This window comes from Solanum verrucosum, unplaced genomic scaffold, assembly GCF_900185275.1.
Source record: "Solanum verrucosum unplaced genomic scaffold, falcon-dt-bn FXZP01000161.1, whole genome shotgun sequence".
Taxonomy (NCBI): Eukaryota; Viridiplantae; Streptophyta; class Magnoliopsida; order Solanales; family Solanaceae; genus Solanum; species Solanum verrucosum.
The window spans coordinates 637,806-657,846 of NW_026020127.1; the positions used below are offsets into that span (position 1 = coordinate 637,806).

A 20,041-nucleotide genomic window follows, 5' to 3' on the forward strand; every position below is an offset into this window, starting at 1 on the left:
ATGATTATTTCTACATAAGTTTACTAGGTTTATATTTTCCAAAATCATATAATGATTGCTCATTCGATTTAACACGTTGGTTCAAGTATTTTTCACTTCTCTTGATTTATAAGTTAGACTTTCCTCTTTGACCTTAGTTTTTTCTTTCATTTACCAAAAAGTAATCATAACTTCAACAATTTATCGTACTGAATAAGAAAATACATAATTTTAAAGTTATATTGATATCGATCACAATCTAATATGAAAAAATGTCCTTTAATTTGTAATAGTCGATCCAATCAAGAATAAAATGATTACGTGATTCTTAACTAAACAAAAATAAAATTATGATTTACCATAAATCAATCAATGATTGGATATAGACGACTTTACGATGTAGTGAGAATTCAAACAAAATCTGAAATATGTAAAAAAAAACATTGATTCAGTAAGTTTAACAACTTGCAAAATATAAAATGATCAAATAATAATATGAGTTTCAAATTCTAGTATGAATCATCAAACTCGCGTAACACAAAATTACCTTTGTATTCAAATAATGAATTATTTTTCCTCTATTCCACTTTGCAAAGCCTACAATGAAAAATATAATTAGCAAAACTACATATAAAAAAATGAAGTAAGGAAGAGTGAAAGACAAAAGGAGAGAGGAGAGGGGAGGGTGTGTGTTTTACGTGGGAATTAATGGGTTAAGGGGAAAAAGAAATGAGTTAAGGAGAAAGAAAAAAAAGGTATTTGTGTGTTGTTTACGTGGGATTTAGGAATGGGTGGGAGGGGGTGGTTATTTGATTATGTTTGAATGATTTTAGGGGGAATTATAGTCTTTAGTTTGTTTTTTTTTAAATTTTGGAGGGAGATGTATTAAAATTTTGATTGAGTTGGATCTAAATGAAAGATAAAAGAATTTTGTGCATAAAACAAGCTTTTATTTTTAATTTTTAATGATAAGTACTAACTATTAATTAAAATGTTTCACCCTCAACTAGTATTATAAAATCTTAAATAAAGTTAAAATACAAATACAAATAAATATATATAAATATTACTATTGACTTAGCTTTAAAAGTTATAAAATTTAAATTTTTGTGTTATGAGACAACAAAAATCACTAAATAATATAAATTAAAGTATTACTATATAAGATAAATGTCTAAGTGAAATTGCATATACTAAGTAAAAAAACATTCGAAGAGTATCTTAATATATAAAAGAAATAGAGGATAAAAAAATCACAATCAAGTTAAAATAAAAGAAGGAGAAGGATGTCTCGTGTGTATGTATATATATAATAAAATTAACTTTCAACATTAAATGTTATATATTATATAATTTGAAAAAAATACTATATATATTATATTATATTATATTATATTATATAAATTAATTTCTAAAAGTAACTAATCTACTAAATTTTTGGGGCTCGATAATCCCAATAAATAATATTAAATTGTGGCGATTTTCTAACCTCCTTAATAAAACCACCATAAAAATATTTATATTGTGGGGGTTATAATAAAATGCCACAAAATGAATTATTAGTGGGACTTTTAAAAACTCCCACAAGTTAGCCGCTAAAAAATGAGCATTTTTTGGTAGTGGATCCACTTTTACTCGGGGCAATGCCATAAAACACACTGGTGTTTCCCTTTTCAAAATGGTAGTGTGATTTGTGCTAATGCGTGTAGACTGTAGTGTTTGTGTTGTGACTTTTGTCTACCGTAGAGCTGTAGTCACATTGTTTTGTCTCCCTCAGACAACTTGTTAAGGATGGACCAAATAAATAAGAATATTAATTATAATATATATTATTTAAAGAGAAATCCTTTCACTAGTATCGCTAGACGCTAGCTATTATATAAGTAAAATATGTTTGTCAACCACTAAAGATTGTAGTGATCGTCGATGGTGGAATCATTAAAGAGTGTCAAAATGTAAAGAAGTAAATCTTATAATAAGCTAAAGGGAGTTGATATATATATATATATATATATATTGTATATATACATAAAAAAAATATGTACCTAATTATACAGTGTAGTTTTCCGACAAATGACACCCCTGGAGTATATGTGGCTGCATACGTTGGTGGTCGGCACTCGGCAGATTCAATATTTATCGATTTTGTTTGAATTCAGTATACTTTTGATGTGGATGATAATTTTATGTGAGTCTTTTAAGAAATCCTCTTAACTTTTCTGGAGATTGAAATCTTACTTCTACTTCTGAGAAAGATAATCTCCTAGTTTTTAGCTTTTACCGTCCTCTTTCTTATGATTCTTCACACGTTCTTTATCCTATTTCGATTCAAAATCCACTAAGATAATCAAATGTTAAATCTGAATTCATAACTCTAACTCTTTAAGACTACGATGAGTTGAACACTAAAAAAATCTTAGAGATTGAACTCACAGAGTTTAAATTTTAAATCATGCTCTTGTGGTAAGTAGTATTTAATTCATCTTTAATCATAGATCATAAATTCAAATTTGAAAATGAAATTACCTTCGATAAGGAATATTTTGTCCCAAATAAAATTTTGTGAATCTAATTTAATTGAATGAACATTATTATATATCGTAAATTCCCCGATTTATCTAGTGTCATGACTGCCCATGCACAACAACTAGGGTCATTGTCACCACCCAACCTCTTCTCCTTTTTACCTATAAAATACCACTAACTGTCTACCTTTACATGATTGATATTTAGAGAGAACAAATATAATATTAGAAAAAAGATTGTTGGTTTGAAATAGTTAAGGCATGGTCTTGTATGTCAATGATTGTTGGAAAAACAAAATGGGCTTTAGGTGTAAGTGGATTACATCTAGATAGTGGGCTTCATGTGGAGATGAAGGCCCACTTGATTAGTTGTAGTTAGGGGTGTACATGATTGGGTTGGTTCGGGTTTTTTAAATATCAAACCAAATTATTTGTGTAAAAATTTTAAGTTTATAAACCAAACCAAACTAATAAAATTTAGATTTTTTTGAGTTTTTCAACCTCGGGTTGGTTCGGGTTTTTCAAATACCAAACCATTGTGTCAAATTTTTAAATTTATAAATCAAACCAAACTAATAAACCTCGGATTTTTTCAGATTTTAAGATTTTTTCGGTAAAGTTTGCATACAAACATATAATTAACTTGTGCTCCAAATATTTCTTTAGTCCAACCAAACTACAATTATCTAAGGTGTTTCTTAAAAAAATAATAACACAAAATACGAGATGAGTACTGATGACACAAAAATATTCAATAAAAAATAATAATAAAATCATCATATTAAATAAATATTGCAAAGTCATAATGAAAAATGATCATAATTTAAAAGTACTAAATCATGCTAAAATAAATTTAATAAGTATTAGTTACATTACTAAATATTTAAGGAAAATTAAAATTAGATTATGTATTTTAATTGTCTAAACCAATGTAAAACTAAAGAACAAATATTCAATATTATTGTCATTCTTAGTGTTGAATTGATTTTCTTTTTGCATTAGTATTAGTTTGATTTTGATTTAAGTTTTATTATAATTATCAACATCTATGAACTATAATATTTATTGGACCATTCCGAATTTTAAGTTTTAAACTTGAAATAATGTATTAAAAGATGATAAAAACTATGAAATAGTATAAGAAATATTTTAAAATTATATCAAAGTAAATACTTTTATGTATAAAATAAAATTTTAAAATTACATATATAATGTCTGGTTGGTTTGATATGGATAAAAATTGATTGGGTAACAAATGGATTGGGTAAAATACTAGTTTACCCATATTTTCATGATCAAATAGTACTCTACGTAAGAATTCAACATGGAGAAAATATTTTAGGCTTTTTTAGATGAAAAATATTGAAAATGCTTCATTTAGTTTAATTGTATCATAAAAGTCAAAAAAAAAAAATCCTAACTTTTCACTATAAAATAAATTTATGTAATAACAAGGGGGAAATATTTTTAATTTAAAAGTAAAGGAATAGTTGCATTTCAGGACTAAAACATGCTTAATGCACTTTAAGGCTTAAGCAATGTCAATACTAATACATGATTTGCTTATTTTACACTATTATTTAATCCAATATAAAATTAAACAAATAAACAAATATAATTATAATTAACAAAAGAAATGTATATTTAAAAAATATATTTTTGGAGGGCCAAAGACTTCACATTTTCAATTATAGAGAAAAATAATTAGTTCTATATAAGAATATAAAAAGGAAGAGAAGTTACAAATTTTTTTAGTGGTATCATGAATTTTGAGTGAATAAAAATTAGAAACTTAACCCATTTGGCTAATCTATATTTTATCCATAGTTTTATGGGTTGAATATGAGTATCAACCCATATTTTACCCACGTAAAAATTAAAGTCACTCACCCAACCCATTAAAATAATATGGACGGGTTGGGCGGGTTACCAAAATATGGGCTCATTTTGCCGGCACTGGTTGTATTGGAAAACTTTCAAAAACAGCAAATATTAGGCCGTAAATAGGATTCCTTAGCTACAGTTTCACTAGTTATCATTTGTAGTTATACTTTGGGTTGCTATGCATTTGTATTCATTGTTTTTTTTTTTTTTTTGTAGAATTTAGAGAAAATAATACAACTACAAACTAATTTGTATCAAAATGAAGACATATTAGGAGGAGAGAGGCGAATGAGATCGAGAGAGGGAGGAGAGAGGTGAGCTAGATTGAGAGAGAGAGAGGAGATAGGCGAGCGATATTAAGAGAGAGAGGAGAGAGGATGAATACAAGTTGTATTCATTGTATTTCAAATACAATTGATAAAAAATACAAATTTAGTTTTTCAAATACAAATCGTTACAAATACAAATTTCTCGCATATATTTAATGGGATACAATTGATACATAGTACGTTTAATATAGAGGATGAATGCATCTTATATTCATATAAATACAAATACAGTTGATACAAAATACCAATAATTTTTTTCGAAAATAATTGATATAAAATATTAAACTCTCACCTATATTTAATTGAATACAATTGATACATAATACATTTGAATGAATTTTTTCTTATTGACATGAGAGTGTGTGTTTGCTCTAAAACCAACCTATAATGGTTTATTATAATTTTTTTAAAACTATAATTGTTTCATAAATATGTTGACATTTTTGCCTTGTTCCATAATTTTCCCGATATTATATTATGTTGTTTGCAAGTGGCCCATTAATATTCTTTCTTAATTTAGTAAGAGATGATTAAATTTGGGTTTTGCTGCTTCTTTTTTTCTCATTGACATGTAAATTACTAGTGGTTTTTCCGGAATACCAAACTACTTGTACACTAGGTTATCATTTGGAAAAAAAAATCAATTAAGCTTTATCATTTGAAACCTCGATTCAAACATTAAAATTCTTAAATATTTTTGAGATGAGGATAAAATGAAAGAATTAAATTATTTGAGATTGTTTATTATATTCCGCGTCAAGCTACAGATGCATATAAGAATGTTGAAATGCGTCCAAGGTAAAACTAAAATGAATAAGCTATTATATTTTTTGGTTATTTATAGACTTAAATAACTAAGAAATGTAATAGCTTATTCATTCCAAAAATAAATAAAAAATCGTATACTTCACAAATCACAAATATTAGAACTTCAAGTGATGAAACAAAAGGTTGTTAAATACACTAAGGAATGAAATTGTTTCACCATTTCCAAGACACGTTCCTTTCAGCTTTTAGAAATTTCTTACACTTTTTCACATTTTGCGCAATTTTCGCAAAGAAATCATACAGTAAATTGACACAATTTATTGAAGAGACGGGAAATTTTAGTAGTTCAGTTGATTGATGATTGATTATCTGAATTTTTATTTTGTCAGAGTTCGAATCACATTGTTTGGTCAAGCTTTTCAGAGTTAAATACGTTTTTATTTATGAAATATAAAATAATATTTATTTTGGGTTGGATTAAATTTAGATGGGTCATAATGGATTAATACAATAATTGGATCAAGACTTAACCCAACCCAAATCTGCTTGGATCAAAACGGATTGGGTCAAAATGGATTAGGTAATGGATTAATAACGAGTCTAGACCCAAACTACCCCCAATTTTTACTGAGCTTAATTGTTTTATTTTTCTTTTAAACTATTTTATACTTAATAAAATAGTTTTTTTTCTTTATTATGACTATACATAACATATATATTGAAAAAAAAGTTTTTTGAAAATGTTTTGACAAGATTTTTCATGAGCCAATTCGGGTTACATATCAACCCAATTTTTAATGGATTGAGCTAATGAATGACGGGGCAATAACTTGCCAACTTAAACGAGTGGGCTGGATTGACCAAGATGTGTTTTAATTTTGCCACCCCTATATCTGGTCAAGATTTTAGGGATATAAAAGATCCAGTATTTTTAAATAGTAACAAAGATATCCCCATTAAATTAAATATTTTATGTTTAATATTTTAAAAATAATTAAATATGATGCACGTAATTGAATGTTGAGTTGTAATCCAAGAAACACATATAGTTGTACTAGATATGAGACCTCGTGCCAGCACGGAGCCCAATATATGTTACTGTTTCTGTTTTAATTTATGTGGTACATATGAAATTTGAACTTGATCAATTTTTTAGTATGTTTTTTATATATTTAAAGTTGCTAATTATTTGTATTTAGAGTATGTTTTACGTAAATATATTAGAAATCACAATAATTAACAAGTTAATATAAAAAAAAATTATAAAAAATTCATTGACTTTTGAAATTTCATTTGTATCACATAAATCAGGACCGAGTAATATATATGAAAATTACATAAAACGTACTATAACTCACAATAATTAGCAACTTAAAATATCTATATATCTATATTTCTCCCAATTTATGCGGTATAGATAAAATTTTGAAAGTTAAGAAATACTTTTTATATGTTTTGAAATATTTTAAGCTATTAATTATTATGATTTATAATAATTTTTACATAAAAAATTATTTATATAAAGTATAAAAGAAAAAATTTAGAAAAAGGAAACATAAATGTCAGCAGGAGTCCAAACTATGTTAATTTTCTATGTTTTAATTATTGTAATACCGATTGAATTTGGAGAGCCAACTAAAAATTTTGAAAGGATTTTTTTATAAATTTTAAGTTGCTAATTATTATAATTTATAGTATTTTTATTAATTTTAAACCAATATATGTTTTTCTCTGTCTCAATTACATGAGACATATGGAATTTGGAGAGTCAACTAAAATTTTAAAATATGTTAAGTTGTTAATTATTATACCTTATAGTACTATTACGTGATTTTCAAATAAAATATGTATTTTTTAATTTCAATTTATATGTCATTGATATAATTACATATATTAAGTAATGAAGAATTAATGTGTAAATTATGTGACACCTATGAATTTTGGAGTGTAAATCAAATTAGTTATATGATTTAAATAAAAAAAGCGGTTAATTATTACAATTTATAATACTTTTTATATATTTTTTAAATTATATATATATATATATATATATATATATATATCTTTATGATATTGATATTAGTATTATAATAAATTAAATTTTATTATTTTAAATTTATGATCTGAATTGTCAGCCTATGCCACATTATAAAATGTTCCAAAGTAGATATCAGATTTACAAAAATGTTGATGCCAGCTAAAGTAATAAAATAACATCTAAGGGCATGAACCTATATATGTATATATAAAGCTGAATATTGACAAGTTGATGTGGCATCTCTCTATGACCAGTATTTGTATTCATCTTTTTTTTCCTTTTTTTGACATTTTATCTTTATTTTGTATTTTTTATTTGTATTTAAAAAAAAAGTATTTATGTCATACCCGATTAATTATGCCCTTTATAACATCCATTACACTAATATAGATTTAAGTAAATGAAAATGGAAGATGAAAAGATAAAAACTATTTATTTTTTATAACTGTTTATAATTATTTAGCCTATAAAATAAAAACAAAATAGTTGAGCATTTGTAACAAATAAGAACAAATTTCTTCACTTTGGCTCTTCTTCTTTTGACGATAATGATCAATATATGGTATCAACTTTTGTCGCTAAGATGTCCATCAAATTTCTAGGTCATATGACTTTTTTAACAAAAGAGAAAGAGAGAATATCTCATTATTCTTGTGAAGACATTGATGTAAAGAAAGAGATTATGTAACAAAATATTCTTTTCAAAATAAAAGACTTTTTGAAAAAATGTTTATTCCTCCTACAAGGAGAGAAAATTCATTGTGGTTGAGAAATTTATAAGAAGCCTGATTAGTGTTTCAAAGGGTAAGAAAAATTATTTGTAGAAAAAATCATTCTATTTATGGAATTCGTATCAAATTAGGAGGAGAACAAGCAAAAATTTATTTTGTTATTTGAAAAGAGAGAAAATTAGATATTACTTCTTTCAACCTCATTATTCTTCTAATTTCTTTCTTCTTTTATTTTGTCTTGATTTTTTGTATCTTTAATTAAATTTTTTTTTTCTTATTTATCTTTAATTAAAGTTTATATATATTTTCTTAAAAAAGAATTTAAAAAGATGATCATATTTAGTTCATTTCCTCATCAATGCTATTAATCTCATAATTAGTGTTATTTATATTATTTTCTTAATTGCTTTTTTTTCTTTCATTTAATTATTTATTTGAAGAAATTAGTTATTATAACTTTATAAGAATTACAGATGTATTTTTACATAATTGATTTGTTATTTTATTTTTGGATCATTCTTCATCTTAAAGTTTCTATCTATATGTAATAATAAAGCTAAAATAGAAAATGTGGGGTGACACCTTCTTAGCAATAGATATTTATTTATTCTGATCAATGTTTCTGACATTTTTTGTTATTTTTCCTTAAAATAATTGTTGCCTCGATTTTTTGTTTTAGTTTTATTTTTGTAGCATTTTCTAATTTTAAAAGACTGAAAATTTATATTGAAAATTTACAAAATATAAAAAATGATTTATTTAACTCCTATCATCATCAATATTATTATTAATTTGTTTTACTTCTTTTCTTAATCTTCATTTCATCATTAATGTAATTTATATCATTTTCTTAGATATATATATATATAATATATATATATATATATATATTTGTGACATTTCTTAGAAGTTAGGATTACTATTTATATAATTTTTAAAATTTCTGAATTCTTTTGTCATACTAAATACAACATGTTTTATTGTAATTACATTTAATATATTAATCAATATGTTGTACGAATGAAAAGAAAATTATCATCTCACAAAAAACAAAGGTTAAAATATAATTTATTATGATTAAGGAAAGATAAAATTATTATTCCAATATCCATAACCATATATAATACATTAAAAATTAATTGAAAAGCTGTAAATGGAAAAGGAATCACCATTTAAGGAATCATTATTTTTAAATTTTTGGATCATTTCTTCTTGTAAAAATTTCTATCCATACGTACCAATAAAGTTAGAATAGAAAATGTAGTGACACCATTCCTACTAATAGATAGTTATTTATTTTTATTAATTTTTTTTGACAATTTTGGTTATATTTTTCTTTAAAATAATTATTGCCTCGAATTTTTTTAACATTTATTTTTAATTTTAAAAGATTGGAATTTTATGTTAAAAATTTTAATAATAGAAAAAATGATTTATTTAACTTTTATCATCATCAATAGTACTAATTTTTTTGACGTTTTTTCTTAATCTTCATCTCATCATTAATGTTATTTATATAATTTTGTTTAATCACTTATTTTTTCTTTTTTAACTTTTTTATATATATAAAGTTGGATATGTAAATGATGATGTCACATTTCTTAGAAGTTAAGATTACTATTTATCTAATTTGTCCAATTTTTGAGTTCTTTTGTCATACTAAATACAATATGTTTTATTATAATTACATTCAATATAGTAAACAACATGTTCTAGGAATTAAAACAAAATTATCATTTCATAAAAATAAATGTTAAATTATAATTTTATTATGATTAAGGAAAAATAAAGATATTATTTCAATATCCCTAACCACATTCAATACATTAGAAATTAATTGGATATAACTGTAAATGGAAAATGAATCACGATTTAAGGAAAATAAATGTTTGCAATACCATAATAATTAAGGAGAGAGTAAGATATTATTTTAATATCCTAATTCGGAACTTTTAATCTACTACTCAATTAAAAATAAAATGCATTTAATAACATCAAAAAGTTATTAGTTTAATATTTTTTTTCATTGTTCTAATTCAATTCAATCAAACTTAATTTTAAAGATAAAATAACAGCTTCATTTTAATTGTTGTCAATATATTTCAAAAAATTATCGTGAAAAGGCTTTTCTTGCACCTTATTTTAATTTTCATATACTATTACTATTTTTTCTGTCATTTTTCAATGAATTTTTATTTCGATTTAAAATGTAATGTTTATTCTTAAAACTCTGATGGTACAAATTAAGGTGGAGTAGAATATAATAAATGGTGATTCTTTACTAAATAAGAAGATATAACGAAATTGAAAGGGTGATTTTTTTTTTTTGTAAATGGATAGGAAATTCTATTAAGGTATCTTTACGTCATTATTCAATATATTTTTAATATAAATTTCATTTGTTGATGCATTTGTTTAGTACTCCCTCTGTCCTTAATTACTTGTTTACTTTTCCTTTTATAGTTGTCTCTAATTACTTCTCCATTTTGACAAATGAAGAAAGAATATTTTTTTACCTATTATACCCTCAATTAAATGACCAATTACTTTGAAAATTGCAGAACTTTTCATCTACTTCATAATTAATAGCGGTAAAATGATAAACTCACTATGTCATTAATTGATTTCTTAATAAATGTGTAAATTTAAAAGTGGACAAGTAATTAGGGACAGAGGGAGTATCACAGTCTTATTTGACATTATGAGATATTTCTTAGACATTTAAGGAGAATGGTAGACCGAAATATATATTATATATTAAAGGATGAACTTCATGCAATGGAAGAATTTGTTATTAGCAAATATATTTTAACTTATTTGATAAAAAAATATATTCTTCCTCATTTAATAGATGTAAAATTTGTGAAGCTTAAATTTTTTTCACAATCTTCATATTATTAAGACAAATAATAATATTACGATTAAACAACAAAGTAAATATAAAATTAATAAAAAAATATTTAATTTAAATGATCGCGCGAAGTGCGGCCAAGTTCTCTAATTTAAAACAAAAAAGTAAAATTTAAATGGGTCTACTATAGAATTCCTAGAAATCCAACTTGAAAAATTATGTTTAAAATGGAAAATAAAAAGTGAAATAAATTTAATTGAGAGTTATCCTTCGTCTGTCCCATTTTATGTGAGACTTTTTATTTTTCGAGAATCAAATAGTTTAAGTTTAACCATAAATTTGCGTATGATATATTTTTTAAATTTTTTTTTTGGAGAAATTAGATAAATAGTAATGTTAGCTTCTAAGAAATGTGACATCATCATTTACATATCCAACTTTTATATATATAAAGAGTTAAAAAAGAAAAAATAAGTGATTTAAGAAAATTATATAAATAACATTAATGATGAGATGAAGATTAAGAAAAAACGTCAAATAAATTAGTAGTATTGATGATGATAAAAGTTAAATAAATAATTTTTTCTATTATTTAAATTTTTAACATAAATTTTCGAATGTTTTAAAATTAAAAATAAATGTTAAAAATTTAAAAAAAAAGGGAGGGAATAATTATTTTATTAAAGAAAAATATGTGTAGAAAAAGTAGAAGTAGATGAAGTTACTTTAGTTCATTTTTTTGGTGGGCCTCAATGTACAATTTCTATAGCTTTTAGTCCAACTCTTTAGTGCAATGTTGGTCCTCCAAACTTCCATTTCTAAATAAGAGTAAAATAAAATATAAAAGAGTTAAAAAAGAACAAATAAGTGATTTAAGAAAATTATATAAATAACATTAATGATGAGATGAAGATTAAGAAAAAACGTCAAATAAATTAGTAGTATTGATGATGATAAAAGTTAAATAAATCATTTTTTCTATTATTTAAATTTTTAACATAAAATTTCCAATCTTTTTTTTTAAAAAAAAGTTAAAAATAAAAATAAAAATTGAGGCAATAATTATTTTAAAGAAAAATATAACCAAAATTGTCAGAAAATTAATTCTTCATGTGGGTTGTTGTATATGTAGAAAGGCACGTGTACAATTAATGAGGCACAATTAATTTTATAGTACAATTTCAAATGCTTTGTGTACAACATGGTAGTGTCGTATTCGTGCTTTAAAGTGTCAACTCTAATAAGGAGCCAAATGAGTAATAATAATAATTCTAATAAGGAGTAATGAGTAATAATAATAATTGCAATGTTAGTCCTTCTAGGTAATGAGTAATAATAATAATTGCAATGTTAGTCTTTGGTGTTAGTCCTTCTATTAATGTACAATTCTTTTTGCACATTGTACAACTAATTAATGCAGTAAAAGTGAATGTACAAAATTGTATGCATGTTGTACAAGAGTATTAATGCAGTGTTGGTCCTTTCCAACTCTCACTTCTAAATAAGGAGATAATTCATGTTCTAATTCACGTGAATAATCATAAATGTTTTCAGTTGTTAATTTATTGTGAATTCTAGGACTTTTGACGCCATTTTCAAATAATATAAGATACTTCTTTTATTTTAATTAGCCAACCAAATTTCCATATATGATTTAAAAATATTTTCAGTTGCTAATTATTGTAATTTATAGTATTTGTTATGTAATTTTTAATAATACATTTTATTCTATTTATTTAAATTCATGTGACAATGATAGAATTTTAAGAATCAACTAAATTTTTTTAGAAAATTTAATTTCTTTCTACTATATTTTGTAGCTAAAATATAATAAATGAATTAATTAAATTTCAAAATGTTAAATTTTCAAGGAAGAAATAAAGTGGGAAAAAATTAAAAAGAAACTGTGAGGAACAAATAAAAGAAGGAAATGAGAATTGTTAATGGGCAATTGGATAACAAAAATTAAAGAAGAATAGAAAAATGTGAAATAGGCAGAAAGAAGGGCCCACATTTTTGGGCTTGTACGTGTCTGCCTAACAAAAGGCTGCATACACGTGGCTAGGAAAGAAAAGAAAAGGAATAAAATGGGTCCAAAGTGAAGGTACAATTTATGTAACTTTTGGTACAATTTCGTGTTGCTTTGTTTGTCCTTTTAGTACAACTTGAACTGCTTTTGGTATCAGTTGTTAAAGCTGTGTTAGTCCCAACCCAATAGTACAACTTGAACTGCTTTTGGTATCACTCCTTAAAGCTGTGTTGGTCCTTTCCAACTCTCACTTCTAAATAAGAGTAATATGTTTTAGTTATAACAAATAACTTGAAATTTTGTAATACTTTTATGAAGTAAAAAGAAAAAAGACTTGACTTAAAAGCAAGTTACACATTCATGTTGATTAAAAGGCACAAAGACACTGACTTGTTTACACTTCTTTGTGGACTTTGATCAAATAGCACAAACACATTTTACATTTTACGCGCAAGAGAATTTTTGTTTTAATGTCATTCCGCTTTTTTTTATATGACGATATTTGATCGATTTAAAATTTTAATATGTAAACTTGATTTGACTTGTTTCAGCTATCATAAAGTATTCATATTTTCTGAAGAAAGCATATGTTTCTTGATAGATATTTTATAAAACTCTGTATGGATCCCAATCATTAATCCTTGCATGATTATAATTGTGCTCGAGAGGCAATAAATCAATTGGACTTGTCAATATGAATAACACTCATAATGATTGACGTATCTCAATAGTACCTTTGTCTAAACCTTTCATGAGACTTCATATTTGAAATGCACGATCTGACTCAAAGGTAATTTAAAACTTGATCGAAAATCTGACGTTTATTGAAGAAGCTATGGAGTCGATTACTAATAGTACTAATGTGAAAGGCTCGTTGAAATTGACCCGCTATAAAATTAATATTATACCCAACATAAGCATCTAAAGCACTAAATGTTATAAATATTAATTTCGTTAATAATTGTCACACCCCAAAACCAGATGTGATGGCACGTGCCCAAACCCCACCGGACACGTCAGCCTAACACCCAAAAACCCGACGATACAGAATTTATAAAACAAGAATAAGATAGAAAGATAAGCAGAAGTCTTTAAATAAACTCAACATAACCTCAGAATTGGTTGTCACATGTACAAACCTCTAATACGGAATTTGAATAAAATATACAAGTCTCATAGTAAAGTTCTAGAATAGAACAGAACAGTAAATATAGATAACTTGAGGGCACGTCTGGAATGAACCGCTACCTCTCAAGTAAGTCTGGAAGCTCTAATATGAAGATGAGTAATAAGCCGGATCTGATAGAGCTGTCAACCTACACAACTGTGTAGAAGCAAGGGTGAGTACCAAAAGCAACAGGTACTCGCAAGTAACACTAAACTAAGCTAAACTAGCAGCTACAAACAACTCCTTTCAATCCCAACCGAACCACCGAAACTTCATTCTAACAGCGAACCAACAACCTATACTACACAATTCATAATCAACAGATATATCTAACAGTGTCTCAACATCAACCTCATATCCTCATGTAAGAGCAAATAGATCATATATCACATGAAGAGGGGCAAATAGGAAAAAATCACACACCACAGACAAAGATGAAGTCAAATGCGATGTAAATGCAATAATGATGTCATGTAGTCGTGATGCATGTATGTCCGAAGATACACATCTGTTGACGTAATCAGACCGCGCTGAATACTCAATCAGAACCCATGGGGGCCACACATGGACCATGTATCACCGCCGGAACCAGATCCCATCGGCATCCAAATCGCTAGCCGGAGCTAGTCCATCTCATATATCTCTAGCCGGAGCTAGTCTCAACTGTGTCTCATATCCATCCATCCTCATATCAGTGTCTCAGAACTCATGCAACAGATAGTTCACACATGGGATGAATAATGAATATGCACATGTCATCAATCACAATCATTTCACGATCACATCATAGTATTACACATCATCTGTCTCAATCACAACCATATCGCGATCACATCATAGTATTACACATCATCTGTCTCAATCACAACCATATCACGACCACATCATAGTATTACACATCGTCTGTCTCAATTACAATCATATCACGACCACATCATAGTATTACACATCATCTGTCTCAACATCAATGTCTGTATCAATCATAGCCTACTCATGCTCTTCTATCTCCTCAATATCAGTTATCACATGACTTATTCAACAAATTCAAGTCACATATAACATATTTAGCTCGTTTTATTCCCCATCTTTCAATTACAACAATTTCAATCAACAAATAAAACTCATCCTCAATCCCCATTACTCCCCAACACAATTAGGAAAGTAGTCATGTGTAGTCTAAGAGTTTAACAAAGTTTAGAAGTCACTTGCCTCAAAACACTTCAACTAGTAACTCAAATTTGAGTTTTACCCTTCCGAGCACGCTCCAAATCACCACAATCTATTCATAAATGGAATCTCACAATCAATACGAATCGAACAACACCAATATCGTGAAATTTGGAGAAAAGGGTAAAATGGTCAAAAAAATCTCGTTCCGGAAAATATTCTCGAAATTTGGAAATTTTTAGTGAAAAATGTTCCCCAAGAAATTTAGAATCCAATAGTGAAAACCGTTTCGAAAAAGGAGTTGAAATGAGTTCACAAACTCAAATTTTCTATTAAATTCGGATTAGGCAAAACCCCCCAAATTTTACAGTTGAGATCTCAAATTTTGATGTGAAAATCCATAAATAATCGATGGAAATCAAAGATATAAGTTGGAAATAACTTACCCAATTGAATTCCTTGCGAAAACCCACTTGAAATCACCTATTTTCGAGCTCTCAAAGTCTAAAAATGGAGAAATGGGTATTTTTCAAGTTGGGGGAAAATGGCTACTGTTTTTTGACTTAAAAAGGACTGCTATTGCAGCGGAAACACAACAATAACACCAAAGTTTAAGTCCCCGTTGGACCCTCGGGATTCGTTCGGAATCTCGTGCACACAAACTAAATATGTACCCCCACTAAATTCGACGTTCCGGACTCAATGGAACCGTCAGAATTTGAATTCGAGGACTCCTTGACCCGAAATTCAATAAGATGCCAAGAAACTAGTTTAACGCCAAAAAAATTCGAAACTCAATCGGAGCGTCTAAAAATTCAACCAAGACTCATTCTAGACTTAGAATCGTCTCCCGAAACCAACGGTACTCTCGGAATTTCAATCTGAGCCTCGGAACCTCATATGTTGACCAAAGTCAACTCTTTATCAAAATTTCACAACTTTAGCAACTTAGGACCTCAATTCTTCGTTTCAACTCCAAATTCGACTCCGTAACTTCACACAGACTCGTTTCGACATTCTAAAACCGCCGGAATCGACGGAAATCCGATCCGAGTCCCGAAACTCCAAATGACTCGAAAAAAGCACTTTTTAACCAACTTTAACTCATAAAAACTCAACTTCTCAAAAACTCAACTTTTTACCAACTTTTCCTCAACTAACTTTACAACCACAAAACATGGGACTCGGGGCAACTACCGAAAGGGCAAAATAGTCATTTCCACGAAAATTTACCAAAATGACCTTTCGGGTCATTACAATAATAATGATTATGAAAAAGTTATTTCAATATATATGAAGATATATTGATTATTTTTTTTTAAAAGTTTGAAACTAGTTATGTCTTGTCTCTATCATCATAGAGAATTTAAAATTCATGATTTTATATGAAGGTATAGAAGTGGACCATAGTAGCTCTCAATCTAAAGGAAATTAATTTCCTATTTCATGCTGCAAAGGTTGTTAAATACACATCTCCGTATAGATATATGTGAACATCCTACCCATTTTCTTGGAATTCATTTTTTTAAGTAATATTAAAAAAAATCATGTTGATAGTTGAAAAGGAAAAAAGAAACTACTTAATTATACTATAGTGTTAAATATTCTTAATCTTTTGTGGTCTTGTAGGGAAGAAGTCTCTGTGAGTTTAATCTAAAGCAAATAAAATTTCACCATGTTTAGAGTATTCTTTGACCATTTTAGCTCAACTACTTGCATCGGATACGAGTATGAAAATGACAGAGTGTGGCATGAGGCCGGACTAAGTGCCTTTAATTTGCTTGTCTTTGCTAGTTTATGATATTTACATGTAGCTTTGAATACACCCACGACAATTGGACTTCGGCCTTCTAGGGAAAACAATGCAATCTTGATCTAAAACAGACAATATCACTCCTTATAGTAAAAGTATTTTTGGATCATTTTAGCTCAATATTTAGAGAAAACCTTTTACCACAATGTAAAGATCTCTTTCGCAAAAACTGAAAGTCTTATAAAAAAAATATTATACTACATTTTAAAATTTTGTAGACGTAAAACGACACGTCAATGTTTTGTCGGTCCTGACTCAAAGGCTAAATTTGCAATGACTTGTCAAAATAGGGACCAAAATCTAAATAATAACCTAAAAAAGGACATTTGCGTAAAAAAACCATATCCTAACATCCATATAAATAACCCCCTATAGACCAAAGGACATCATTGTGAGCCTTTCAATCAATATATCTTATTACAATAACAAAAAAAAAACAATTATTTTACCTAAGTATTTTCTTGTAATTATGGCTTTGGTTCTTGCATGGAAAACACAATTCACCCTTCTCTTTGTGATTTTTGGGATGTATGCATCTCAAGTCACTTGTAGAAACCTTCAAGATTCATCCTCCATGTTGGAAAAACACGAGTCGTGGATGGCGCGACATGGAAGAACTTACGAAAATGATATAGAAAAGGCGAAAAGATTGAATATTTTCAAGAAGAACGTCAAATTTATTGAGTCATTCAACAATAATGGTAGTAGGTCATATAAATTAGGCATCAATAAATTTTCTGATCTTACTTCTGAGGAATTCTTGAGGTATTATACTACTAATCATGGACTTAATAATAAGTTTTCTTCTATAAAATCTCAAAAATTATCTCCAACAACAATTTCATCATTCAAGTATGAAAATATAAGTGATGTTCCATCTGAAATGGATTGGAGAAAGAGTGGTGTTGTCACTAGCATCAAAGATCAAGGTCGATGTGGTAAGTCACAATTTCCCTATTCAAGAAAACTTTTGACTATACTTATATACTCTGTACTTTTTTGATTTCATATTCTCTTCTTGTTAAATTCTCATTCTATCTCAATTAAAATGATACGTTTTTTAGTCTGTTCCAGAAAAATGATGTCTCTATATTTTGAATTTACCTAGCTTTTACTTCTTATTTTATTCTTAATAAATGGTTTATCGTCGTAGAAATATCTATATTTTATGTTTAAGATCACAAATTTTTTTTAAAAATCTTTTTTTTTTTGGTTAAACTTCATCTTCAGTAAAAGTACATCATATAAATTAAGACTAAGAAAGTTATATCACTAATGATTTACCTATTATATATAGTAGGTTAATTACCATTTTCACTAGGGTATATTATATATCAATAATCCATCATCCTATACTATAGTCTATATCATGAATCTCTTGCCACTATATATGTATACTATTTATTTTACATCGTTATCGTTATCGTTAGCCTATAAAATTTAAACTCATTTACATATTGCATTCAATATATAGGATGTTGTTGGGCATTTTCCGCGGTCGCGGCCTTAGAAGGAGCAAATAAACTCTCAACGGGAAAATTAATTTCACTCTCCGAGCAACAATTACTAGATTGTTCAACCGAAAACCACGGTTGTAACGGCGGATTAATAACCATGGCCTACGATTACATCGTAAAAAATAATGGTATCGCAGCAGAATCCGATTACCCTTACGAAGAAAATCAAGATTCATGCAAAATACAAGACTCGATAGTAAAAATGAGTAGCTACGAAATGTTACCTCCATCAAGTGAACCAACGTTACTTACCGCGGTGGCGCGACAACCTGTATCGGTGGGTATCGCGGTGAATAAAGAGTTTATGTCATACCAAAGTGGAGTTTATGATGGAAATTGTGGTGATGAAGTTAATCATGCAGTTACAATAATTGGTTATGGTACAAATAATGAAAATGGTGCAAAGTATTGGATAATTAAGAATTCATGGGGGTCTAGTTGGGGTGAAAATGGTTATATGAAAATTGCTAGAGATATTGGAAATAATGATGGTCTTTGTAGGATAGCTACTATGGCTTCATATCCTATTGTTTAGAAAATTTGGTTTAAATTAATAGCACATGATCTTTAGTGCTTGTTTGGTTAATGTTGTACTAAGTCAAATTAAAAGTCCTTGTATTACGTATACATAATAATTGTAGTACTATATATGTTGTTTTGAAGAGAAAAGAAGTTGAATATTTGAGGAGTTAATCATATTTATCATATGATCGTTCAATTAAAAGTCATTTGATTTTGTTTCGTAACATAAAAGTTATACAATTAATGATATAATTATCTCACAAAGTCACTCATCTTTATTGTGTGACACTAAAGTCAGTCAATTCTGGTCATTTCACCTACAAAGTCATTCAACCAATTCAAGCGAAAGAACTTGTGTGTTGTTTTGATGAGAAAAGAAGTTGTTCTATCCGTGTGAACAATATTTACACGCACTACAAAATAAACAAGAGTTTAAGTATTATGTGTTGTCCGTGTGAACAATCTTTACACACTATTAAATTATTTTTACCCGTTGTAGAAAATAACATATTTTACTATTAAATTATATTTACCCGTTGTAGCAAATAACATATTTAATTTTAAGATCTTATTTTAAGGATAATTACGTAAAAATATCATTTAAATGACCTGATAGTCGACGTAAAAGAGTTATTTGCGCCGACGGTATATAAAACTTAAACTTAATAAGCAAATCTAGTAGACTATAGATGTGAACTTCTCTTGAAATCAAAATGAACG

The 20,041-nt window shown here is 27.3% G+C and overlaps 1 protein-coding gene across 1 annotated transcript; it reads left to right on the forward strand.

Moving 5' to 3' along the window:
• Positions 1–17,676: 17,676 nt before the first annotated feature.
• LOC125825968 (zingipain-2-like) lies at positions 17,677–19,381 on the forward strand. The gene is made up of 2 exons (XM_049505256.1): positions 17,677–18,220; positions 18,757–19,381. The coding sequence occupies exons 1-2, from the start codon at positions 17,752–17,754 to the stop codon at positions 19,332–19,334; spliced, it is 1,047 nt and encodes a 348-aa protein (XP_049361213.1). The 5' UTR covers positions 17,677–17,751; the 3' UTR covers positions 19,335–19,381.
• Positions 19,382–20,041: the final 660 nt, after the last annotated feature.

What these genes read in the sequence shown, in the direction of transcription:
- LOC125825968 (XM_049505256.1), top strand. Translation starts at nt 17,752, where the DNA reads ATGGCTTTGGTTCTTGCATGGAAAACACAATTCACCCTTCTCTTTGTG. An exon ending in CAAAGATCAAGGTCGATGTG is followed by an intron (nt 18,221 to 18,756) that starts GTAAGTCACAAT and finishes TTCAATATATAG; the next exon opens with GATGTTGTTGGGCATTTTCC.